The sequence below is a fragment of the Calidris pugnax genome, unplaced genomic scaffold, assembly GCF_001431845.1.
Source record: "Calidris pugnax isolate Ruff unplaced genomic scaffold, ASM143184v1 scaffold135, whole genome shotgun sequence".
NCBI classification, from domain to species: domain Eukaryota; kingdom Metazoa; phylum Chordata; class Aves; order Charadriiformes; family Scolopacidae; genus Calidris; species Calidris pugnax.
The window spans coordinates 194,675-221,200 of record NW_015090961.1 but is presented as its reverse complement, the minus strand read 5'-3'; the positions used below and the strand labels follow the sequence as shown (position 1 = coordinate 221,200).

Sequence of the window (26,526 nt, the reverse complement as noted above, 5' to 3'; positions counted from 1 at the left end):
GATAAGTGTTAGGGGCTGGGTGACTATTTTGGGAAAATGTCTCATGTGCCTGCCCTATTCCTGTGTTCTCCCCTAGGCATCACCTTCTGACCGCTGTCAGAAACAGGATGCTGAGCTACAACAGACCTTTGTCTCACCCAGAATGGCTGCTTTTATTTTCTTAAATATTCTTGAATTCTATTAGGAAAAGGTGGTCACTCACTGGAAGGGGCTGCTCAGGGATGTGGGCAAGGCACCAAGCCTGTTAGAGTTCAAGGAGTGTCTGGATGATGTTCTTAGTCATATGTTTTAATTTTTGGTAGCCCTGTGAGGAGCAGGACTTGATGATCCTTATGGGTCCCTTCCAGCTGGAGAGATTCTACGTGCCTGCTCCCACGCTTGGGCAAAAGGAGTCAGGATCATACGGTTATGGGGAGAGAAGGGCAGCAGCTGCCTTTAACTAAATTAGCTTAATCTAACACAAAAGTGTAGGAAAACCTTGGTATGTTTTATTTTACTTTGTGCAGACCAGAAGTGGGGCTTCACCAGATGACACAGGAGATCTCTGCCAACAAAAAAGGCAACTTATGCCTCTCCGTTGTGCAGTTTCTGGTATTTGATCTGTCTCCCTCCGTCACATGCCCTGGCCAAATCCCTTTGCTGTGTCAATGCCAGAAATAGGTAATTTTCTGTGAAATTAGTGTGCTGATCTGGCTCACTGAGAGCTGAATAGTGCCAGACTCTGGGTGAAGCCCTGGAAAGCAGTGCCCGGGTGTATGGTGTCAGCCAGCTGATAGAGCAGCTTGGCTACTTCATGTAGCTTCAGACTGTGCACACAATTCAGCTCAGGTGACAGGCAATAACTTTTAAAGCTCTTTTAACTGAATTACTTTGATCCATGTGACCATACTGAGGCCAAAATCATCATTCCCAAGAGATCTTTTGCTATATTGAAACCTATCTCTTTTATGAGAAGTGTCACTAAAATTTTTAAAGACCCGGCTTGATTATTATATTATTTTTATTGCATTAAAATAAATCAGCAATGGCTTAATACTTAGCATTTGTCAAAATCCAGCCATCCACGGCAGCACGGCCAGCTCAGAGGAGCGAACCTCTCGAAGCATCTGGTTGTGCTCTGTGTGCTGGCTTTGGGGCCTCATTCTCCTGAGAGGGCTGCTTCTAAGCAGGGTTTCTGTTCACACAGTGGAAATCTGGATGTTGGTCCTGAATAGAGAAGCCTGGATGTGAGAAACACTGACTCACATCTTAGAATTTAAAGAGGACAAAGTCACCGAAGCAAAGGTTAAAAAAATAATAATTTATTAATACGAAACAGCACTGAATCGGGTGCACCAAAAATAGATGCACGATGATCTTTTAGCTTTCAGGTATTTTATACCTTTATCCCGGCCGCTTGAGTCTCTGTCTCCCTTCTCATGGGCTGAGAAGTTGGAGCTCACATTCTTCCCGACCGCTTGACCTATTACAGGTTTATTTTGCACTTTTTCCCATATAAGGCACACACACACCTATTCTACGAAATTATTATCCTAAATACACCTTTGATTGTTGATTATGCTACACATTATTTCAGAGTCTTTGCTACCATCTACTTGGCAGATTTACCAGACTGGTTTCTTTGGCCTTATTGATACTCCCCTCCCCTCTGGGTTTTTGTGTCGAGGGCCATGTTCCAGTTTGTTTCTCTTCCCCTGGATAACGTTCTGCCAACAAGGTTCCCTTGACAGACCGAGGGCATTTCTGGGGATTAATTGGATACAATTTATTAGACTCTACTATTACTAAGGCTTCTTTGTTAGTACTATCACACTAACAATGATACATCAATTAGCTGAAGCAAAACTTAGCTTATTTCCTACACTGGACTTTAGTCTGTGCAGCAGTGTCAGGGTGAGGAGCAGACAGAGGTTCCAGCGGTGCTGGATCCCAGCTCTGTGCAGGGGCTGGGAGCAGAGGCTCGGGGTGGCCAACCCAGACATCAGGTAGCCCCAAGATCTGCTCAAGATTTTCTAAGTGGCAGCAGTAGCTCCGGTGACCTGTGGGACTTTAATCCTTGTGCAAGGTTGCTGTTCCTCACCGCTTGCTGTGGAAGTTTTCGGGGTACTTCCACAGTATTTATTTTTTTGCATAGAGAATCACAGAATGGTTTGGGTTGGAAGGGACCTTAAAGCCCATTCAGTGCCAACCCCTGCCCTGGGCAGGGACACCTCCCACCAGACCAGGTTGCTCCAAGCCCCCTCCAACCTGGCCTTGAACCCCTCCAGGGATGGGGCAGCCACAGCTTCTCTGGGCAACCTGGGCCAGGCTCTCAGCAGGCACTAGCTCCCCGTTGGACTGAGGCTGCTTTCTTCATGGCTTGTCATGGGCCCGAGGGCTGCTGCAGAAGAAATGGTTGTTCAGATCAGATGTCCTCTAGGAGACCTGGAATGTCTCACACTGCTGCTCTTTGCTAGTGTGACAGAGGGCTCAGAGTGCATGGGGCAGAGCAGTGCTGGGAGTTTGTGTAGTGCTGTAATTAGCTGGGTTTCTAGTCAGGTTAAGGCTGCGGGTCGGGTGTGTGTTAAACACCTTGCTTGGGAAGGTCCCGCTGCCTTAAGGGAGTGCAACCTTGGCATGGTAAGATTGTGAGGTGTTTGTGTCATGTTCCTAAGTGAGGTGGGTGCCCAGCCTGCATCTGTTCCGCAGGCAAATGGCAAAAGTAAAAAAGAAAAGAAAAAAAAAAATAAAAATAGTTTATTGTGCCCCCTTGGTGCTATGGGGGCAGTGTCTCCTCAGCCTCCAGAGAGTGAGTTAGACCCAGGGGTTGCTCTATTGCCCGTGTCCCCTGTAGCTGCTGTTTCCTCACTACAAAGGGTGACAGTGGGAGGCTCTGCCAGCCCCTGGGAGGGAGGTTTGGTACAGGATGTTTCTGGAGTGAGCAGGAAGCCCTGCTGTGTTTCAAAGGGGTCCCTGCCGAATTACCCCAGGGGGGCTCCCTTACCAGCCACAGGGCAGGCGAGGGAAGCAGCCAGGCAGCTTCTGCAGCCTCAAGAGTGTTCAAGACAGACAAAAATCTTTGAGAACTGAAAATAAAAGAAGAGCTTCTCGTTCTTCCACCTGTTTCTCTGTGTGTTCTTTCCAGTGAGGAACTGTTCCATGGAGTAACTCTAATACAAATCACAGCCGAGTCGTAGCTGCCTTAGTCTGGAGAGCTTCAGGCACAGTTCAGCCGTAGCAATAGAAAGGGATGAGGGACAAGATGAACTGTTTTCAGAGTTCAGCAAGCGTGGCCTTGCTAAAAGATGGGCACGGGGACAAGTGGCTGTGCACGCAGGCTGTTCTGTGCCCTGCATTCCTGGTGAGTAGCCGGGGTTTGTAACAGCTCCTGTTCACGTGGCATTCATTACAGATCCTGTGCCTGCCCTAGAAGTACTTGTGCTGTGCTTTGAGCCACAGGCATCCTGATTCCTCCGGCAGCGCCTCGCCAGCGCAGAGGCCAACAATCAGTGTGGGTTAGTCCCTTTGAACATTCAAACTGTTAATTTTTTGGGGAAGGAGCAGATAGATCTTTGGAAAAGGGATCAGGGAAAGAAGTGGGTTACCCAAAGCTATGGGTGAAAAATGCCAAACACATTGAGTACTTTAAAGATGCCAAGTTCTTGTGAAGCTGGGTGTTGCAGAGACCCTGATGTCTGAGCGAAGCAGCGGTGCTGAGCTGTGTTTGGGGTCCCGTGCTGGCTGCGGGACACCCCGCAGAAGGGATGGATGGCTTTGGGCAGTGGGGGCAGGAGCTCACGAGGTGTTTGCTGACATTGGGCCAAGGGCCAGTTTAATCCCCAGTGCAGCATTCTCTCCCTGCTGGGAGCTGCAATGGTGCAGGAGTCTGGAGATCCAAGTGCATCAGCCTGGAAAGCTCTGCCCGAGGTGTGAGCAGACAGAGCTGCAGTTGGGCAAAGGCTGTGCTTGGGCAGGGGGTGGGTGCTGCCGTGGGTGGCTCCTGGGGTTGGGCTCTGAGAGGACGTGCAGGCTCTGGGATGTGAGCAGGGCAGGAGCCGTGGTTCTAAAGCCACCCTGGCAGCGACACCCCGCAGAAGGGATGGATGGCTTTGGGCAGTGGGGGCAGGAGCTCACGAGGTGTTTGCTGACATTGGGCCAAGGGCCAGTTTAATCCCCAGTGCAGCATTCTCTCCCTGCTGGGAGCTGCAATGGTGCAGGAGTCTGGAGATCCAAGTGCATCAGCCTGGAAAGCTCTGCCCGAGGTGTGAGCAGACAGAGCTGCAGTTGGGCAAAGGCTGTGCTTGGGCAGGGGGTGGGTGCTGCCGTGGGTGGCTCCTGGGGTTGGGCTCTGAGAGGACGTGCAGGCTCTGGGATGTGAGCAGGGCAGGAGCCGTGGTTCTAAAGCCACCCTGGCAGCAGGGGAAACCTTTCTTGGGTCCTGGATTGTGTGAGAAACAGCGACTCACATCTTAGAATTTAAAGAGGACAAAGTCACCGAAGTAAAGGTTAAAAAAATAATTTATTAATACGAAACAGCGCTGAATCGGGTGCACCAAAAATAGATGCACGATGATCTTTTATCTTTCAGGAATTTTATACCTTTATCCCGGCCGCCTGAGTCTCTGTCTCCCTTCTCATGGGCTGAGAAGTTGGAGCTCACATTCTTCCCGACCGCTTGACCTATTACAGGTTTATTTTGCACTTTTCCCCATATAAGGCACACATACACCTATTCTACGAAATCATTATCCTAACCACGCCTTTGATTAGTTGATGATGCTACACATTATTTCAGAGTCTTTGCTACCATCTCCTTGGCAGATTTACCAGACTGGTTTCTTTGGCCTTATTGATACTCCCCTCCCCTCTGGGTTTTGTGTTGAAGGCCATGTTCTAGTCTGTTTCTCTTCACCTGGATAATGCTCTGCCAACAAGGATCCCTTGACAGACCAAGGGCATTTCTGGGGATTAATTGGATACAATTTATTAGACTCTACTATTACTAAGGCTTCTTTGTTATTACTATCACACTAACAAAGATACATCAATTAGCTGAAGCAAAACTTAGCTTATTTCCCACAATTGGAAAAGGATTTAGTAATTTTCTAAAGCCACCCTGGCAGCAGGGGAAACCTTTCTTGGGTCCTGGATTGTGTGAGAAACAGATTGGGCCAAGGCCAGTTTAATCCCCAGCGCAGCATTCTCTCCCTGCTGGGAGCTGCGATGGTGCAGGAGTCTGGAGATCCAAGTGCATCAGCCTGGAAAGCTCTGCCCGAGGTGTGAGCGGACGGAGCTGCAGTTGGGCAAAGGCTGTGCTTGGGCAGGGGGTGGGTGCTGCCGTGGGTGGCTCCTGGGGTTGGGCTCTGAGAGGACGTGCAGGCTCTGGGATGTGAGCAGGGCAGGAGCCGTGGTTCTAAAGCCGCCCTGGCAGCAGGGGAAACCTTTCTTGGGTCCTGGATTGGAAAAGGATTCAGTAATCGGGCAGATGATCTCAGTTGGGTTCCTCAGTGGTATTTTTGAGGGAAGGATGCAGTTGTGCTCGCTGCAGAGGTGGTGGCAGGGACAGGAGCACCCCAGCTGTGCCCCGCATTCCTTGCTGTAGACCCTGGTGGCGAGGGCCCTGCAGCAATCCCACTGCTGGGATTTGTGTGCCTGCCCTGTATGGCAGACTTTGCTAATGCCAGAAATCTGCCCTCAGGATTGCCCAGAAATAGCCCAAACCTTTTCTGTCCCAACCCTCCTACCATCTGGAAAGCCAGGTAATTTTTCTCAGTCTCATTTAGTTTCCTTAGTTTCAAAGGAAAAAAAAAAACCCAGCTTCAGCCCTGTGGGTTTGCTGTGTGCATGTGTTACCCTTTTGCCTGGAATAACTGTCTGAGCGCATGTTTGGATTTGAATATCCAGCCAAAGGCAGAGCCTGCTGCTGGCAGACTGAAATTTGTGTCCGAGAACTGTGTTAAATTTTAAAAGAAAGTCATTAAGTCCCGAGCCAACCAGCTGAACGGGCGGTTTGCTGGAGACTCTAATAGAGGTGCAGGTTAAGGTCAGTCCCCAGGGGTTGGAACGTTCAGAGGGAAGTTGGAAAGAGCCAGCACCTCGCTGTTGGGAGCTGGTAGAGAGAGGGGCCGTTGCCTGCACCACCATCTTTTCCCATGCAATTTAATTTGTAACTTTCTAGTACTGGAACTCTGCTCCCTTGGGACATTTACATACTGTTTCCCTCCCCTCCCCCCTTTACAGCGGTGCCAAGGTCAAGTGCTTGTTGCAGCTACATCACAGCTTGGGTGCAGGACGGTGGTGCTTGGACGTTGCTGGGAGAGTGTCCATCCCGTGTGGGAGCCATGGCACAGCCGGGGGAGCCGGGGCTCACGAGGGACTGCTCAGGTGATTTCTCTGCTAGGTTTGCAGTGCTGCTCTGTCTCCTGGGTGCAGGATGGACCGTGGCTGTGCAGGTGCTGTGTTATCACTGCTGGAGGAGATGAGGGATGGTACCTCCCACATGCCCTTTGGAGGGGGTTGGGGGATCATGTTTGACCTCGGGGCTCTCCCTCAGTGCCGTGCCCTGGGGGATGGAGCAGACTTGAGTCTGTTGGGTTTGAGAGCTAGGAATGATTTTTTGGAGTGAGCAACAAATCCTTTGGGAGGAGGGTGGGGGTGACTCCCATGGCCTTGGAATCCTGGAGTCTCATAGACTCTTCTTCACCTTTTGTGTTACTTTTTAATTTATTTTGAAAAACACTATCTAATGGGATTCTTTTACCCAAAGCTATGAGACTGCCTGCTTTAACCAGAGAGACAGTGCCTTTGTTCCTGCTCTGTTTGTCTTCCCTTTTGCCTCTTAAAAGCATGTTGCAATAAAGACATGGAGAGGGGAGGCTTTGTGTGAGCCTGGGGAGCTCCTAGGAGACAAGGGGGCATGAAAAACACCTCTAACCCTGTTCTGTGTGTGCTGGGGAGAGCTGCAGGCTTGGCGGTGCCGAGAGGAGCAGCACAAGCCGTGGTCTCCATGCTGTGGTGGGGATGTGCTGTGAAGGGGACAAGGACGTAGCACGGCTGGTAGACGCTCTGCTTGCACCAACAGAGGCTCAGGTACCTGGGATGGTGGGGTGGATCCTTTGCTCATTCCCTCATTAGGACTTGCTTGGTGTTGTGTGTCCTGTGGGATGAGGTGTGCCGTGCTGGTCAGTGATAGCTGGGGATGCTGTGCACTGAAATGTACAATCCCAGACTATGTTTTTTTTTTTTCAGGGCCAAGTAAATTTGCTGGGATAAGGCTTTCGTTTTGATGGGTGGCAGATGGGGATCAACTGTGAATGTCAGGAGATGGATTCAGCTGGACACATGAGAGGAAGAACATTTTGAAGTGCCTTAGAAACGACCCTTATACCTGAGCAGTGCCCGTCCCACCTGTGTGCTGGTTTCTGATTGTCCAGGACAGTACTTTGACACCATTTACTCATGTCTGTGGTGCTTGGGCATCAGCAGGGCTTCTAGGAGATGTGGGAAGGGATGGATGGATGTTGGGGACAGTGGCAGGGTCCTTCTTCAACCCTCCTGCCCAGGAGGTGACAGCGGTACTGACTGTGACCCCAGGTCTCTTCTGGGGACCTCCAGCTGTGCTCTTGCAGTTAGACACAGCCCTAAGAGGGGTTTGGAGCCTCTGTGAGGTTTCTTCGCAGACCCCAGGGCTGGGATGATGAGAGGGCCCCAGAGCCTCCCTGGGGAGAGGAAGGGAGAGCTCTTGTAAAGTTCTGTAATATGAATACATGTGACTCAGTTCCTCTCCCTGATTTCTTGCTACTGGTATCTGTGAAGATGAGGGGAAGGACAGAGGATGAAGGTGAGGATGGGATGAAGGGGTTTGTCCTCTCCCCAACTCAGTGTCCAGAGCTCTCTTGCATATCTGCAAATGTGGCTGGGACATAGTAGAGGATGTGACACCTCCAGCTTCGGCTCATTACAGTTTGGGTGAGCTCTGATGTTGGTGAGCTCTGCTGGAGCTGAAGGCTTCACTGCTGGGGAAAGCTAGACCTGACCCACTGGCTGTGCCCATGCCTACAAGGAGAGCACAGAGCAGGCCATGGGGACGTGTTTGTAAGTGCCCAGGTACAATTATCTCCATGGGCAGCTGGGACAGGGAACTGCAGGATGTTGCGGTGTAGACTGTGTGATTGGCCAGGTCATCTCTGCACTGGAGACCTTGGCTGTGGTACTTCTGGCAAAGGACCTGTTTCCTCTCTGGGGCTTTGTTCCCCTCCTTGTGTTTCTGGGTTTTGTCGACTGCATCAATCCCTGCCTCGCACAGAGCAGCTGTGCCAGATGTGGGGATCCAGGTCCTTGTTCTGGGCAGAGATGCTTTCGTCACGGAGCCCCAAGGGCTGGAGCAGCCTTTCCCCTCTTGTGGCCACGATGCTCCACCAGACCTGGCCCCGAACGTGCTGCTTCCAGTGTCTGTTGTCGAGGCAGGAGCCAACAGCGCTGGCCTCCCCAGCTGCCTGTGAGTTACTGGGTCCTGAAGAATTCAGGAGCTCTGGGGGCTGCAGGGTAGCACTGGGAGCTGTGGGGCCACTAGGCAGCCAAAAGAGTTTAATTGGTGGCCCAGGTCTGCAGGTTCTGGACCAGTGTCACCAGGCTGCATCTTCTGATGCCTCCCACGCCTCTGACATTGTCAGCCTCGCTGGGAAATGGGAATCCACCTTTCCCCTGGACTCAAATCCAGCAGTATTGTGAGAAAAGACAGATGTGTTGGAGCTGCTGAGAAACCAGAGGTTGTGGGAGCTCCTGGTGTTCGGGCTTTGCCTGTCCCACGAGTGTTTCTGCTTGTCAAAACATCCTACGCTGCTTGGGCAGCCTCTGCAGTTTGATTTGGGCAGCAAAGGCCATGGCGGTGCTAAACAAACAAGCAGCAATTAAAGAATAAATCGCGTCTTTGTTAGCAGGAGCTGCTCAGCTGTGCTGACAACTCTCGCCCTCAGTTGTGCCTGGTGCCTCCTCCCTTGGGCTCTGCAGTCCCTGGGGTGCAGGAGGTGTCCATGGGGAAGGGTCTGGGTGCTTCCCCGAGCAGGAAGGTGACTCTCGCAGCCCAAGGGACCCAGCTCTGGGCCTTTTCTGCTCCACCGATGGCTGAGCTGCGTGTCACACAGCTCGTATCCTGCCTCCCTGGGAGGAGAAGGGATGAGGAGGCATCTGGCCTGTTTCCACCACAGGACAGGAGCTTTGTGTGGGAGCTGCCTGCAGAATGTCCTGCTAGGACTTCACAGGCTCTAAATCATAGAATCATAGAATCATCCAGGCTGGAAGAGACCGTTGGGATCATCGAGTCCAACCATCTCCCCTACTCTACAAAGTCCTCCCCTACACCATGTCCCTCAGCACTGCATCTAAATGTCCCTTAAACACATCCAGGGACGGTGACTCCACCCCCTCCCTGGGCAGCCTGTTCCAATGCCCGACCACTCTTTCGGTGAAAAATTCCTTCCTAATGTTCAATCTAAACCTCCCCTGTTGGAGCTTGAAGCCGTTCCCTCTCGTTCTATTGTTAATTACCTGTGAGAAGAGACCAGCTCCAACCTCTCTACAGTGTCCTTTCACGTAGTTGTAGAGAGTGATGAGGTCTCCCCTCAGCCTCCTCTTCCTCATCCTAAACCGTCCCAGCCCCTTCAGCCGCTCTTCATATGATTTGTCTTCCAGGCCCTTCACCAGCTTCGTTGCCCTCCTCTGCACTCGCTCCAGCACCTCGAGATCTCTCTTGGATTGAGGTGCCCAAAACTGGACACAAGGTCCACGAGGTGTGGCCTCCCCAGTGCTGAGTACAGGGGCACAATCACCTCCCTACTTCTGCTGGTCACACTATTTCTAATAGTGTGAATAATAAATATCTCAGGAGGCAAGTAAAGGAGTAAATATCTCAGGAGGCAAGTAGAACAGCAAGTGGCTTTAGCTGTCTGGGCGCCGTCTCAAGGCCCCTGTGGGTTGCCAAGGTTAGGGCTGAGCTGTGGGGTCTGGCAGCCCAGACAAAGCCACGCTCTTTGTCTGGGGGCCTTTGGATGCTGCTGGGTCGTTATTTGTCTCTCTCCTCAATGCCCAAAGGGGGCTGTGATTTATGGCAGGGCTACAGTAGGTGTCTGTTGGCAGTGATGGATTGGGCTGGCCAGAGAGCATCCCTCCTTTGCTCACTCTGTGTCCCTTCTCTTGCTTTTCCTGCAATTTCAGGCAGTTTTGGCAGCGTAAATTCAGCTGAATCACGCCAGTGCCCCTGCCAGAGAATGAGCCAAACTTTGGGGGGAGAAAGCAGCTTTTCTAGTGAGCAAAGAGCCTTTCTAAATTACCTTCCCCTTTGCACCAGGGCCCTTTGGTGAGGGGCTGTGAAGGTGGAGCTGGGGGGATGTTGTGGGGTCCCTGAAGGCACTGGGCAGTAGGTGCTGTACGTCCTGGTACACGCTGCTGTGTCACGGGACTGAGTGGCACGTGCTGGCTCTGGAGAGCTCCATGTGGCATCAAAATGACAGGTCAGGCTCTTCTGTTTTTATGGACGGGGTGTGTGTGTGGCACAGCTCCATGGTGGGCAAGGGATGCTGCTCTGCCCTGCTGTCCTTGCGGGGGAATTCACTGCGACTCCGCAGCCAGGGCTGTGTTTGCACCGGGGCTGTGTGAGAGCAGCGTGAGGCACTTGTGCTGCACTAACCCTGCACTGCTCGTGTCTGTGCAAGGAGCCTGGGCAGATGCTTCTGATCCTGAGGAGTCGCTGGGCCGTGCTGGTGCCTCTGCTCTGTGCTGTGGCTGGGAGATATGTCTCCATCAAGGCTCTCATTTCTGGGTCTCTCTGCTTTTATCTCCATGGGTGTGGGATCCTGTGGCAGGTTCCCAGCTGGTGGTGTGATGACTGAGTGAGAAGGGACAGCCTGGGGCTGGTGCCATCTGTGGGGTGCTGGCCACGAGGAGACCATCCGATTCCTCCTTGCATGGAGCCTCCCTGCTGCTCTGAGCCTGAGCCCTTTGGCAGGTTGTGGGATGGGAGCTGAAGCCTTACAAGACTGTCCTGAACACCCGGGCAGGGGCAGGGCGGCATCTCCAGTGTCCTGAAGGGCTCATGGGCTAAGAAACCTCTGATGAGGCTGGTCATCTGTTCTAAATTTGTTGGTTGACTGTCGGCTGAACAGGAGCCAGCAGTGTGCCCAGGTGGCCAAGAAAGCCACCAGCATCCTGGCCTGGGTCAGGAACAGCGTGGGGAGTAGGGCCCGAGAGGTGATTGTCCCCCTGTACTGGGCACTGGTGAGGCCCCACCTCGAGGGCTGGGTCCAGTTTTGGGCCCCCTACCATAAAGGGGTCGGTCTCTTCTCTCAAGTCACAGGCGACAGGACAAGAGGAAATGGCCTCAAGTTGTGCCAGGGGAGGTTCAGGCTGGATATTAGGAAAAATTTTTTCACTGAAAGGGTTCTCAGGCATTGGAATGGGCTGCCCAGGGAGGTGGTTGAGGCCCCATCCCTGGAGGTGTTCAAAAGCCGGGTTGATGTAGTGCTGGGAGGGATGGTTTAGTGATGATGCTCCTTGTTTGTTGTGTGGGTGTCTATTTTTGTCAGTGAGGTTGACGGTTGAACAAGATGATCTTTAAGGTCCCTTCCAACCTAGAAGATCCTGTGATTCTGTAAATGTAGTAAAATACAACGGTGCTGAGCAGAGCTGGGATGCACTTGGTGCGTGGCACATAAAGGGCCTTGGCTGAGGCTGCAGCTGAGACGTGCCAGGGGTGACTTCCTCTGAACGTGGGGCTGGGTTCTGCTGGGACACTGGCTCTTGTGAATTGCCATCACTCCTCTCCTTTCTGCACTGTCCCTGGGGCTGGGCAGAGGGGTGATGGCATGCGACAGACGTGCCACGCTGCCAGAAAGTGCCATGTTTGTGCAGCGTTGGCCGGGGGAAGCTGGAGACCTGACAGTGTGGTGTTCTGGGGAAGGCTGGGGCAAGGTGGAGACATCCCCTTGTGGCAGTTAGAACCAAGGGTACTGCAGAGCTGCAATGTCCCCTGTGTCCCAGGTCTCTGTCGTGCCATGTCCTGTTCTTACCCCCTCTTTTCTCTGGCAGGGACAGGGCAGAGTCCCCAGTTGCTGGAGCATCTGCCAGCCCTGATGAAGGAGCGATGTGGGGCTGCCCGATCTCCCCTGTGGAAGCAGAAGGGACCATCTGGGAGCAGGAGGAAGATCAGCCACGCACGAGTGAGGGGGAAAGGTAAGTGATGAGGGGTGAGGGGGGCTGTGGGCCAGCCAGAGGCTCACCCATGGCCAGGAGTGTGGGGGGAGTGGTGAGGGTGTTCTGCCACCACCCTGGGACTCTACAGGGGATCTTGTCCTTTTCCATCCCAGAAGGTCAATGTATTTAGTATTACTTCAGCTGGAGGCTGGCTGGGTGATGGAGGTGCCTGCACAGCACTGACAGCAGCCACCCACGTCTGCTCAGAGCCTGTGCTGGGCTGCACCCTTGTCTCTCCCCACCTTCCCTGTCAGGGCTGAGCTCTCCCACTGCCCACCTCTGCCAGGGCAGCAGGACCTGGGAATTGCTCACTGTCACCCAGAAAGGCCCAATATAGGGCTGATCCAGGCTCACCACAGCCCCCCCACCACTGTTGTGGACCCTGTAGCCTCACAGCGGTGCCACGAGGAACCGAATTCATTGAGCGTGGCATTTCCTGCAGCGTGAGGTGGTGTGGGAGCAGGTCTGCTCTGCTGGGGACTCTGCTGGAGATCAGTCCCCTGTGGAGTCCTGCGCCGTGGGGAGCAGGGCTGTATGGATCCGTGGGTGGGAAGCAGAGAGCTGTGGGACAGCCCAGCCTTTAGGGAGGGGGTTTTCTCAGCGAATCCATCTCCATAGTTGCTCCACACTCTTGTGCTCAGCGCTGGGTGTCTCCCAGTAAGCTGTGGGGCAGCATCCAGAGCTGGTGGGTGCATTGCCAGGTCCTGGGGAATGGGAAGGGCTGCTCTGGGGTCTTGCAGAGTGACCCTATGAGCCTGGGGGTCTGTGTTTGCCTTTCCTTGTCACGTGAGAGTCAAGCAGGATAACCCATGCCCTACCATCCCTCCCTTCCTCATCTCACCCCCGCACCCCAGTTCTCCTGTATCCCTTCCTTGCCTTTGGTAATTTCCCTGAAGAGCTGTGGACCCTGCTGTCCCGTGTTGTACCGGTGGGACAGTTCCCTGAGCAGCTGAACATGTGCTGGCAAACTTGATGCCACCAGTAGTCCTGGGGACTACTTAAAATCATAGAATCATAGGATGGTTTGGGTTGGAAGGGACCTTAAAACCCATCCAGTCCCACCTCCTGCCCTGGGCAGGGACACCTCCCACCAGCCCAGGTTGCTCCAAGCCCCCTCCAACCTGGCCTTGAACCCCTCCAGGGATGGGGCAGCCACAGCTTCTCTGGGCAACCTGGGCCAGGCTCTCACCACCCTCATTGTAAAACTTTTCTTCCTTATGTCTAGTCTGAATCTTCCCTCTTCTAGTTTAAAGCCATCAACTCTCACCCTATTGCAACAGGCCCTGATAAAAAGTCCCTCCCCAGCTTTTCTGGAGCCCCTTTAGGGACTGGAAGGGGCTCTGAGGTCTCCCCGGAGCCTTCTCTTCTCCAGACTGAACCCCCCAACTCCCTCAGCCCCCGCTCCCAGCAGAGGGGCTCCAGCCCTCCCAGCATCTCCGTGGCCTCCTCTGGCCCCGCTCCAACAGCTCCATGTCCTTCCTGCGCTGAGGACTCCAGAGCTGGCCGTGGTGCCCCAGGTGTCCCTGCAGGGCTGAGGGGTACGTACAGCCTGGCACACGGCGGGGCAGAGGAAATGTGTTGGCGTTTCCCTCCCGTTCCCGGTGGCCGAGCAGGGTGTTGGGGGGTGGGTGCGGGCTGGGTGTGGGGTGTGTGGGGAGCGCAGGGCAGGGCCGTGGCGTGGGGCTGGGGCCTGTTTGCTCCGGCAGGTGCGGTCCCCGTTCAAATCCAGTGGGAGCCAATGGGAGCCGCCCCGTTCAAACGCGCGGCGGTTGGACGCGCGTCCCATGGAAACCCGGCTGCCTGTCACTCCCGGCTGAAACGGCTGCTTGGCTTTCCCAGGCTGGGCAGGGAGGGCTCTAATTACTGGCTAATTAGAGGTGTCCAGCCATGGAGCCTGGCAACGTCCACAGGGTCTCACTCTGCACCCGACGGGCTGACCCCCTGGGAGCTTCTTTCTGCCTCGCCACGTTTGGTAAGCGATGAGCCCGGGGAGCAGGGGGTGCCCGGGGGACGTGGCTGTGGCCCTGGCTGGTGTGGCACGGGGACCTGCAGCGTGTCCTGGCCAAAGCCTGGTGTGGCAGGAACAGGCTGGAGACCTGCTCCCTGAAGGCACTAACGCTGAGCGGCAGCCCGCTCGCTTCTGCCTCGCTGAGCCGGAATAATATGTGACTCCATCGGGCTGGTGAAGTGGGGAGTGCCCTGAAACCAAGCTGCAGCTGCTGGGCTGTGCTGCAGCAGCCGGCCAGATGCCCAATCCCCTGGTCATTTTGCCCCCTGGATGGGTACGAGCTGGGGTTACCGTGTAGAGCTGTGGCCCCCGTTAGGGCAGAGCCCCAGTTTCCTTCTTTGCTCCTTGTGGGTCTTTCTGTGGCTGCCTCAGTTTTGCTGCAAGGGCTTGAAGAAGCCCATGGGCTGTGGTGGCTTTTTTCTGTGGGCTGGAGCTGGCCCAGCGATGGCTGGGCTATGAGCCCTCTATTCCTACCCTGCGAGCAGGTGAATTTGGCAGGAAATGTCATGGCCATTGCTTGTGGTGTGTGATGCCTTGTCACGGGCATCTTCCCTTACACAGAGGGAAGCTGGGTGCCCTTCCCAGGTGCAACTTTTAAGCAATTTTCTTTCAAAGCTTCTTTGGAGTCCTCAGCACAGGAAGGACATGGAGCTGTTGGAGCAGGGCCAGAGGGGGCCACAGAGATGCTGGGAGGGCTGGAGCCCCTCTGCTGTGGGGACAGGCTGAGAGAGTTGGAGGGTTCAGCCTGGAGAAGAGAAGGCTCTGGGGAGACCTTAGAGCCCCTTCCAGTCCCTAAAGGGGCTCCAGGAGAGATGGGGAGGGACTCTGGATCAGGGAGGGGAGTAATAGGTGGAAGGGGAAGGGTTTGACACTGAAAGAGGGGAGATGGAGATGATATCTCAGGAAGAAATTTTTCCCTCTGAAGGTGGTGAGAGCCTGGCCCAGGTTGCCCAGAGAAGTTGTGGCTGCCCCATCCCTGGAGGGGTTCAAGGCCATGTTAGACAGGGCTTTGGGCAACCTGGTCTGGTGGGAGGTGTCCCTGCCCAGGGCAGGGGGTGGCACTGGGTGGTATTTAAGGTCCTTTTCAGCCCAAACTGTTCTATGATTCTATGATTCCCCTTGTTTTGGTGAGCAGGGCAGGCAGTGGTGCAACGTGTTGTTAAAGAGGCTGCAGGGAAAGAGAAAGGACATGAATGGAGCAGGGTGTCCCTTTCCTGGGCAGCCAGGTGTGCTGCTTCTTCACCTTTTTGCCGTGTAAGCCAAACTGCTCAGAACAGTCTGGAAGCTGAAATCCTCCTGTCTTTGTCTGTAGGACGTTTGCGTGCTAAATATTGTGAGTTCTGTTGTGCCTCTTGGCTCTGTAACCAGGTGTGGGCCAAGCATCATCTCTGCAGCTGCAGTTCCCCTCACGGGCTGAGCACTGTGGGCGAGACGTGGTGTTGTGTGCTCTGAGCAGGAGAGCCGTGGCAAGACAGGACACTGTTATCTCCATCTGGGTGACCCAGGAGATGATCTTCAAAAAGGGTGGTGTTGTGGCCTGAGGTTGAAGGTGGTGGTCTTGGGGTGCTCTGCCTTGTGCCCATGGGGGACCTCCTGCCCAGGCAGGTAACAGTTCCCCCTGCCCTGTGTGCACCGATGGGTCTCGGTTGTCCCAGCCAGGGCCAAAACCTGCATTTTTCCTACAAGAAACTAGAAAAGTGTTTAAGGAGCTGAAACCCAAATTTTCCGTTTGTCACAGATCATCAGTAAGGAACAGATTTTCCTGCCTCCTAGGTCTGTTCCCAAAGGGACACCATTCTCGTGTCCCCTCCCTTAGCCTGGCAAACTTCTCTCATGGGTGAGAACCTGTTTGATTACCAGCCTGTGCTTGTTCATACCTGGTTTTTCCCTGTTCTCCTTGTGCCAGCTTTGTTCATCAGCTCGAATCGCCTCTCCTGGCCCCATGGGGTGGAGATGGATGGGCCCTGGGCACCCTCCCCACTGCAGTCCTGCTCTCTGGGATGTGGTGTGCACCCAGGAGTTGTGTGTGGGTCCTGTGTGAGACGAGCTGTCTGCTCTTTCCTCTCCCCCTGGCCTTTCTCTGCATCGATTTTCATTTATATCAATGCAGGGGACCTGGACAAGCTGTGTCAGGGCTGCTCTGCTGAAGCTGTTTCCCTCAGTTCACGTTACGGACGTATCAAAAGAGATAAAATCAGGGGACGGTGTTTCTCTGACCCTCCGCTCTTGGAGCGAGGTGGAAATGCAGCCCAAGAACTTGCCTTGGTAGGAGTTGTGTTTCTGCCTGCCCAGGTCTGGAGGAAGGTAACTGCTCTGTGCATCTGAGGAAATGCTGCTGCTGAGCCCGTCTGTCCAAGTGTGGACACTGGTGCAGCAAATCCCTTCTGCCAGTTCATAGAATCATAGAATTGCCCAGGCTGGAAGGGACCTCCAAAGGCCATCTAGTCCGACCCCCCCGCAGTCAGCAGGGACACCCCCAACTAGACCAGGTTGCCCAGGGCCTCGTCGAGCCTCTCCTTGAATATCTCCAGGGATGGGGCCTCAACCACCTCCCTGGGCAGCCTGTTCCAGTGCTCCACCACCCTCACAGTGAAGAACCCCCTCCTCATCTCCAATCTAAATCTGTTCCCCTCCAGCTTGAAGCCATTGCCCCTCGTCCTGTCACTACAGGCCTTTCTAAACAGGCTCTCCCCAGCCTTCCTGTAGCCCCCCTTCAGGTACTGGAAGGCTGCTATTAGGTCTCCCCGGAGCCTCCTCTTCTCCAGGCTGAACAACCCCAGCTCCCTCAGCCTGTCCTCGTAGCAGAGGTGCTCCATCCCCCTGATCATCCTCGTGGCCCTCCTCTGGACCCTCTCCATCAGGTCCATGTCCTTCTTATATTGAGGGCTCCAGACCTGCACACAATACTCCAGGTGAGGTCTCACCAGAGCAGATTGAAGTGGCAGAATCACCTCTCTGGACCTGCTGGCAACGCATCTTTTGATGCAGCCCAGGATGGGATTGTCCTTCTGGGCTGCAGCTGCCCACTGCCTGCTCATGTCCAGCTTCTCATCCACCAGCACCCCCAAGTCCCTTTCCTCAGGGCTGCTTTCCAATCCCTCACCCCCTAGTTTGTATTGATGGTGAGGATTGTTCTGGCCCAGGTGCAGAACCTTGCATTTGCTCTTGTTGAACCTCATGAGGTTCACCTGGGCCCACCTCTCCAGCCTGTCCAGGTCCTTTTGGATGACATCCCGTCCCTCTGGTGTATCGACAACACCACACAGCTTGGTGTCGTCTGCAAACTTGCTGATGGTGCCTTTAATCTCCCTGTCTATATCATTGATAAAAATGTTAAACAGCACCGGCCCCAGCACGGACCCTTGAGGAACACCACTTGTGACTGGTTTCCATCTGGACTTTGAGCCATTGAGTACCACCCTCTGGATGCGACCATCCAGCCAGTTCCTTATCCACTGAACAGTCCACCCATCAAATCCAGCTCAGGCTGGATCAACTCTTCCCAGCAGCAGCTTCCCTCTCTGGTCCCGGCCCCACACAGGCACTGGAATTGCTACAGGGCCAACCATGCTTCCAGCATGAGCTGACTGGGACCCCTCTGGGGTCAGACGGGCTGGATGGGGCAAGCTGGGGTGTGCGATTTGTCCCTTCGTGTGCTTTGGAGACACCTGAGACCAAATGCATCGAGAGAGAAGTGTCATCTGTTCCTCATGGGCTGGAGAGGACCTTTCTCTCCAGTACTCCCAAACGCTTTCTACTGGGGGACAATTTGTGGCACTTCTGCCTTTTTCAGAACTGCCCATTTTCTCCCTGTTCTGCTCTCTTTGGTGCTGGTGTAGCCTCCGACACGGACACCACGGGCACCGTCCCTGCACCAGTGGTGGTACCACACTTTGTGCACGAGGCCGTGGTCCTGCTGACCCCATCCCTCTTTGTGCCTTGTCCCCGTGTGCTGCCCCAGGAGCTGAGCCATCCCCAGGCCGGGGCTGGACATAGAGCTTCCTCCCCCCGAATTACCCAGCACAAAAGCTTCCTTTCTCCTCCCCGGGGCCCATTCATTACTGGGCTGACTCCTCGTCATGCTTGGTTAGACCGGGGCATTCTGCTGTCGTGTTGTAACGGTTGTTACATGCTAATAGTGGGGCAGGGAGAGGGTTCCCACAGCACCCGAGGTCTGCAGAGAGCAGAGGGTTAACATCTCGGCCCAAGAGGCTGGGGAGGCACAGATGAAGCCAGGGGACAATATTCTCACTGTTGTAAATCAGTTTGGCTTCAATAGAGCTGGCCCGATTTACCCCCCCTGGCTCTTGCCTTGGCTTTCTCACCCTGCTCTCACGTGCACAGAAATACACGCACGTAAAGACACACGTTTCCACGTGTGCACACAACGTGCTCTCAAACATGGACACAAGTGTGAGCTGGAGAGAGATTTAAAAGTTTTCTTTCAGTACTTTTTTGAGTGAAAAATGAGATACGAGGTCTCAGAATTGTTTCAGGGTAAACAGCCCCATACGGTATCTCCACCCCAGCAAAACTAAGCCCCCGGGTGCCTCTTCTGCAAAATGAAATGTTGATTTTTAATCTGAAAGTTGCTTATATGTTGGTGAATGATTTTTACAAGTTTTGGGTTTTTTTGTTGTGTTTTGTAAGGTGGAAAACAAGTGAAAATCATAGTATCATAGAATGGTTTGGGTTGGAAGAGACCTTAAAGCCCACCCAGTGCCACCCCCTGCCCTGGGCAGGGACACCTCCCACCAGACCAGGTTGCTCCAAGCCCCCTCCAACCTGGCCTTGAACCCCTCCAGGGATGGGGCAGCCACAGCTTCTCTGGGCAACCTGGGCCAGGCTCTCACCACCCTCAGAGGGAAAAATTCCTTCCCCACATCTCAGCTCCATCTCCCCTCTTTCAGTGTCAAACCCTTCCCCCTCCTCCCATGGCTCCCCTCCCTGACCCAGAGTCCCTCCCCATCTGTCCTGGAGCCCCCTGAGGGACTGGAAGGGGCTCTAAGGTCTCCCTGGAGCCTTCTCTTCTCCAGGCTGAACCCCCCCCAACTCTCTCAGCCTGTTTTCATAGGAGGAGATATTTTGCTTTGGACTCAATTAAATGTTATGCTAATGATCCTTTCAGTCTTTTGATTCTTAAGGAGCATTGGGAAGTGTTTAGTTTCGGGTTGGTCCAGAGCAGTTACACAGATTTCAGACCTTGCATCACACCCTGTCCGTGCTGGCAGGCACAGCTCCCTGGGAGCCCCCCTGGGCAGAGGGGCAGAGCTCTCCCTGCCCGAGCGGGGCCAGTGAGCCAGGGGCTGGCAGCCCCCCGTGACTTCAACAAGAGCAAATGCAAGGTTCTGCACCTGGGCCGGAACAGTCCTCACCACCAATACAAACTAGGGGGTGAGGGATTGGAAAGCAGCCCTGAGGAAAGGGACTTGGGGGTGCTGGTGGATGAGAAGCTGGACATGAGCAGGCAGTGGGCAGCTGCAGCCCAGAAGGCCAATCCCATCCTGGGCTGCATCAAAAGAAGCGTTGCCAGCAGGTCCAGAGAGGGGATTCTGCCACTTTGCTCTGGTGAGACCTCACCTGGAGTATTGTGTGCAGGTCTGGAGCCCTCAATATAAGAAGGACATGGACCTGATGGAGAGGGTCCAGAGGAGGGCCACGAGGATGATCAGGGGGATGGAGCACCTCTGCTACGAGGACAGGCTGAGGGAGCTGGGGTTGTTCAGCCTGGAGAAGAGGAGGCTCCGGGGAGACCTAATAGCGGCCTTCCAGTACCTGAAGGGAGCCTACAGGAAGGCTGGGGAGAGCCTGTTTAGAAAGGCCTGCAGTGACAGGACGAGGGGCAATGGCTTCAAGCTGGAGGGGAACAGATTTAGACTGGAGATGAGGAGAGGGTTCTTCACTGTGAGGGTGGTGGAGCACTGGAACAGGTTGCCCAGGGAGGTGGTTGAGGCCCCTTCCCTGGAGATATTCAAGGAGAGGCTCGACGAGGCCCTGGGCAACCTGGTCTAGTTGGGGGTGTCCCTGCTGACTGCGGGGGGGTCGGACTAGATGGCCTTTGGAGGTCCCTTCTGGCCTGGACAATTCTATGACTCTATGACCCCAGCACCGCTTCACCCACACCCTGGCAAACACCAGGCTGAGCCCTTGTGCCCGTCTGAGGTTTGTGGAGAGATTTTAGGGCTGATGCAGAAGTTGAAAGCGCGTGTGTGACTGTCATTAAGCTGCAGGGTAGACCTGCCACCCGTGCCCTCACTCAGTAGGGGTTTACAGGGGTGGCTCTCCCAGCACTGGCATCTCCTGGTCTGTCACCACCTGGGTTTTCAGTGCTGGGAAGCGGTTCCTGGCAGACAGGCCCAGGAGCGCTGACAATCACAGGTTGCACCTCCAGACAAGAGGTGGGAGCTCAGGGATCCGACACCAGCACTTCCAAAGGTGGTGGGAACTGCAGGTTGGATTTGGAGCTGTGTAAGAGCTGGATTTTATTCTCAGCTCTGCTGAAGGGCCCTCACCCATGTGCAGAGCAGGCTGGGAGCAGGGGGTTCTTCCACAGTTGTGGACACTGTGTTTTCAGGGGGTGACACTGCCTGTCGTCAGCTAGAGACGTATTTGGGATTCTCCTCCCTTCCTTCTTTCTTTACAAATATCCCTCCCATCTTGTCCTTGTAGTTCTGCAGGGGGGATTCTGGATTCAGAGACCTGCCTGAGTGCTCCTGCCTTTTGTTTCAGGTGACCCTGCCCCAAGTAGCTGAGCTCACAGTACGATACGATTCTGTAGCCAGGCAGCCAAGCTCCTGAGCACAGAGGCTGGATCTGCCCACGGAGCCCACACTGAGAGCAATTCCCAGGAGGATGCTCGGGCTGAGCCGAGTTACGCTGGTCTGCTCCCTATGGAGCCCTGCTCTGATCCTTCCCTGGCTCCATCCCTCCCATCTCCTCTCTCTGCTCCGTGTCCTCCCTTCCTCTCTCCCCTTAGGTGGCTAAAAAGGCACTGGGAAAGTGCAAGGTCCTGCACTTGGGCCACAACAACCCCCTGCAGCGCTACAGGCTGGGGGAAGTGTGGCTGGAGCTGCCTGGAAGAAAGAGACCTGGGGGTTCTAGTTGACAAACGGCTGAACATGAGCCGGCCGTGTGCCCAGGGGGGCAAGAAAGCCAATGGCATCCTGGCTTGTATCAAAAATAGTGTGACCAGCAGAAGTAGGGAGGTGATTGTGCCCCTGTACTCAGCACTGGTGAGGCCACACCTCGAGTGTTGTGTCCAGTTTTGGGCACCTCAATCCAAGAGAGATCTCGAGGTGCTGGAGCGAGTGCAGAGGAGGGCAACGAAACTAGTGAAGGGCCTGGAAGACAAATCATATGAAGAGCGGCTGAAGGAGCTGGGGCTGTTTAGTGTGAGGAAGAGGAGGCTGAGGGGAGACCTCATCACTCTCTACAACTACTTGAAAGGACACTGTAGAGAGGTTGGTGCTGGTCTCTTCTCACAGGTAATTAGTGACAGAACGAGAGGGAACGGCTTCAAGCTCCAACAGGGGAGGTTTAGATTGAACATTAGGAAGGAATTTTTCACCGAAAGAGTGGTCGGGCATTGGAACAGGCTGCCCAGGGAGGGGGTGGAGTCACCGTCCCTGGCTGTGTTTAAGGGCCGTTTAGATGCAGTGCTGAGGGACATGGTGTAGGGGAGGACTTTGTAGAGTAGGGGAGATGGTTGGACTCGATGATCCCAAGGGTCTCTTCCAACCTAGACCATTCTATGATTCTGTGATGGATAGAGATGTTGTCCCTTGGGCCACCGTTTTGTACAGATGGGCTCTGCAGCACCCACCCACCAGGAGCTGCCCAGTCCCACGGTGAGCTCTTGCTGCCGTGCTCTGCCAGTCCACGTGGGGAGAAATCTCCTCCTTAAGGGCTGCCTGTGGAGTGGGTCAGGTCCTGGGCACTCCTTTAACAAATCAGATCAATCTTCTGCTCCAAGAAAGAGCCTGTCATTTACCCCAGGCTCTGGACCTTGGCACATTGATCTCTCTTCTGTGTTATTCTTTGCCCCGTTGAGGGGCAGAAGTGGATGTCCATGTGCTCTTAGTAAGATCTGCTCTTTTGGGCTGTCAGTGACTGTTGGAGCCATCCTGCCTTTGACACTGCTTCCCACTCTGTTCACCATGATGATGGGCAGGAGGTCCCCTGCGAGGCCTGGCAGTGGGCATCTGGGCATCCCAGGCAGGTCCTGCCTCCTGGCTTGGGGCATTGCTGTGGGTAAATGAGTGCACTGGGGGCAAGGGGGATGTCCATCCAGACCTGCTCCAAAGTCATATAGCTCCTCAAGGCTCTCCTCTACCACCACCTCCTCCATGAGAAGCTCTCGGTGCCGTTGTGCAGGGAGCCAGGTGCTGTGTCACTGGGAGCCAGGGGGTCCTTCTTGGTGCCAGCCCCCCCAGGCTCTGTGGCAGAGGGATTGCAGGGTGGTGGAGCGTTGCTCTTCCATGGGAGTTGGCTGCTCCTGGCCTCGTTGGCCACCTGACAATTATTCAGTGTCAAAACACATGACGGAAAGCATTCTTGTTTAATCCGAGATGAAAGCAAGTATTGACTCCTGGGTTTAGGAGATGACCCATCTGCTCACCAGCCCGTACTGTCTGGGATGCCCAGGAAATGCAGGAGGCTGCAACGGGGGAGCTCTTGCCGTGCTTTGGGTCCTGGTGGCTGCGTTTGTGCTGCTTCAGCCCTTGTCCCTGAGTCTCCTCCGCTCGATAGCGCCAGCGATAACGAGCTGTTGCTGGATGTGATGATGAAAGGATTTTTAAGGTTTCCCCATTTCCCCCAAACCACCCTGGGCAGCTGAGGCGTGCGCAGAAGGGCAAGCAGGGAGGAGGGGTGCTGGAGCATGGTCTCCCAGCAGCCATGGACAAAGCCAGGTTAGTGCCATGGCCTTGGCTGACCCTGCGCCGGCCTGTTCCTGCCACCAAAGGCACCGCGTGTCCTTGGCCTTCATCCAGGCCGGCTGCAGCTCGGCCCGCTGTCACCTTCTGCAGGGGGGACAGCCCCTCGCCCCCACAGAAGCTGAGGGGAGAGGCAAAGGGGAAGTTGAATCTGGGCTGGGGGGAGGATTTGAGCACGTTAAACGAGGGCTAATTCATCCCGCAGCGATTGTTTCATCTTGGTGCTCCTGAATCCCCTCCACCACGGGCTCGTGCTTCTCCCACCAGCATTTACTGTGTGCTGAGAGAACAGTAGTTGGGGTTTTTTGGAATGTTTTTACATCTGGAGCTGTAAGACTTTCTCAGTAGCAGAAGGTGTTTCCTCCCACCTCTTCCCCCTTGGCTCCCTGAGCGAGGGGTGCTCAGGGCTGGGGAAGCAGGATGGGTTTGGCACCGGGCAGACCTCGGGGTCCCTGGGGGGGTGTGCGAGCCCTGCCTCCTTCACCCTCCCTCCTCTCCTTTCCTCTAGGCCAGCTGAAGCTCTCCATCGAGGTGCAGGGCCGGATCCTCGTGCTGCACGGTGAGTATCTCCCTCGTAACGCCGAGGTGGCCCTGGAGCCGTGGTGGGCTAGTGATGGGGATGGTGCTTCCATGGCCTTTCTTCAGGCTTTTTGGTCAAACTCTGCAGTAGAACAGCATGACTGGGGGGGTCTTTGATATAGAGGCCAACCCAAAATTTCTGGAGACCTTAATTTCTGGGTGAACTCAGTGTGTTTTGCATCCACCTGTATAAAGTTTTCTTTCTTTAACTCCATATGAAGCAAAAAAGGGTAAATATAATTTGGAAAGGAAGATCTGAAATGCTTTGTCTCCACTTAAACACCTTCCACATTGGCCAAAACCGTTTGCCAGGATTTCCAAGTTGTTCTCTTACCTCTAAATGCTACATTTTTTTAACACCAGCAACGTTTTTTCAATGAAAGTATTTGACCTGGTCCAGGCTGAGGTTGCTGTTTCTCAAGCCATGGCATGTCCCACTGGGACAAGAGATGCTTTTCTTTCTCTGGGGACTCAGGCCTGGCCACCGCTGCTGGGGCTGGTGCAGGAGAGTGATGCAGCACCTGGGACACCAGCTTCAATGGTGTTCATTAGAAAGGGCAATGGGAGTGTCAGAGTGTCTTTTCTGTAGGAAAACCCTGTCTGGAGACCCTTGGAGGGACTCTTAGGATTGTTCCTGCAGTGAAGGATGTGTCTCCTGGTCTCCTGGCACAGAGCTCTTTCTATCAGGGGCTCGTTAGAACTTCATGATTAGTAAATGGTTAAAGAATCAAAGAAAAAGCCAAGGATTTGAGATGGTCAGAGTAAAAATCCCCTCCCTGTGAACAGAGTGGGCTCACTGCACCCTGGATTTGGGCTCTGTGGGGTGAAAGGGGGAAGCAGGGCCCTGGGACTCCCAGTCCCGCGGGGGTGGCCGTGCTTTGTGGGGTGAGGGCACCCCCATCCCAGAGACCTTCCTGGCAGGGCAGGAGGGGATGGAAAAGGCTTTCTCCTGAGCAACATCCCACCTTCCAGCCCAGCCTCCCTCTGCCTGGATGTGCTGGGGTGGGAGCAGAGGGGGTGGCGTGAGGCTGTAGGAACTGGCTGAGCCCCTCACAGCCCTGTCCTTCTCCCCTGGGCAGCCATGAGAGCTCGCTGCCCTTTTCCGGCTGCGCAGACAAGCTTTGTAAAGAAACAACAGCAGGAAAATGTCTTTTTTTCTTCTTCTTTATTTTTTTTTTTTCCTCTCGCTCCAAGCTGTGTGTGGTTATGAGGGTCAGGCACAGGCTTTGCCCCAGATCCCTCCATCCGGGTGTGAGTCACTGTCCTGTTCTGATGCTGTCTCCCAAAGAGGGTCTGGGGAGAGGGAGATGGTCTAGAAAAGAAGCAGAGGAGGCTGAAGGTCTGGGACCTGATGTTCCACTGCACGTGCCGGGTGCTCAGGGTGCTTGGTGTGGGCAGGAGGAGGCTGGGTGACGTAGGGTGATCCATCTTACTCTTTCATTCTCCACCCCAGTGCCTTTAAACCCAAAGCAGGTCTGGCCAAAGGAGGACTCTCTTGGTGCAGCCTGTCCCGGAGGAGCTTCGTGAAGCACCAGAGGGTCTTGCAGAATCCCTTTCCCCTTGTGTGCTGGGGTTTCTGTGGGGCTGACCGTGTTTATTAGGAGCACTTAGGTGTTTCTGACCGAGGCAAAGCCGCTGCTGCCTTGCCGGGTGCGTGAGGAGGGAGCTCAGCCTGGGTCCGACAGCCCCTCCTGGCCTCTCCAGCCTCTGCAGCACATCTCTGGCCTCCGGCCCCACGCGGGGAAGCACAGGGTTCCCAGCTGTCAGCAGCAGCCCCATGTGGGTCCCCACTGGCGGGGCTGCCGTCAGGATGCGGCCGTTGATATTTAACTTGATGATACATTTGGCTGCGGGGCCGGGAGCCCAGAGCTGGGTGAAGTCAGGCAAAGAAAATGCAATTTGCCAGCCGGATGCTGGACTGCATCTGCCGCCAACCTCACCCACGGATGCTGGTATTTATAGCATAGGTGTGTTAAAGGAAAAAAATGCAATAAACCCCTTCACCTGGTGCCCAGTGAGAGCAGGTGCTGGGGAGCAGCAGGTCCTGCTGGGGTCAGAGACGGGCTCAGCCCCACAGGGAGGGAGCACCCCATGGAGCAGAGCGCTGTGGCGTAGGAAGATGCCCTCCCTGCTGCTTTGGAGCTTGACCGATTCCTTTCCTTTCCAGTCATGGAAGCAAAAGGGCTGATGGGAAAGGAGAGCCGGACGTGCGACTCCTACGTGAAGGTGGGTTCTCCTGGGGCTCTGCTCGGGGAACTTGGGGCTTTCTTGGGGTTTTGGGGTTGGCTCGTCTAAGCATGCTCTGGGCTGCCTGTCCCTCCCCTGTCCTCCCCTGGCTGTGCATAGGATGCAGGGAGGTGGCTGGTCTCTTGCTCAGTGCTGGAGGGCTCTCTGGTTTTGTTGGCACGGTGTCTGCATGGAGCCAGGAAAGCAGAGGACAGGATGCTGCTAAGGGCTGTGTCAACCATTCATTGCAAGAGCATCCCACTGGGTACCTGAGGGCTGGTGGGGATGAGTGTTTGGCCAGCACAGTGTGGCTCCAGGTTCTCCTGGTCCCACCACGGTGTGCACAGTGCAGGAGGCATCTCCCCAACAAGGAGGCTACAAGTCAGAGTTGGGCCAGCAACATTTATATATATTAGCCCTTGATTTTTCTGCTGTTTTCCTTCCCTCCCTTGTCTCGAGGAGTTTTGTGAAGGAATTACTTGACACAAATAGGGTAAAGTGATCTAAACCAGCCGTTAACACAGGCTTGGCTGGATCTTGGGGGCTTAGCCACCC

At 54.6% G+C, this 26,526-nt stretch overlaps 1 protein-coding gene across 3 annotated transcripts in view; it reads left to right on the top strand.

The window, feature by feature from the left end:
• RGS3 (regulator of G-protein signaling 3) overlaps window positions 1–26,526 on the top strand; it is a 128,026-nt gene that overhangs the window by 1,199 nt on the left and 100,301 nt on the right. For 2 of the 3 annotated variants that reach the window (XM_014952389.1, XM_014952387.1), the window contains exons 2-4: window positions 12,061–12,204; window positions 23,675–23,725; window positions 25,913–25,971. In XM_014952389.1, coding sequence (XP_014807875.1) covers window positions 12,105–12,204; window positions 23,675–23,725; window positions 25,913–25,971 — 210 coding nt within the window. In that variant the 5' untranslated portion in view covers window positions 12,061–12,104. Of the gene's footprint in view, window positions 1–12,060; window positions 12,205–14,109; window positions 14,198–23,674; window positions 23,726–25,912; window positions 25,972–26,526 lie in introns of those variants that run through there. The other variant, XM_014952390.1, reaches the window with a different exon arrangement.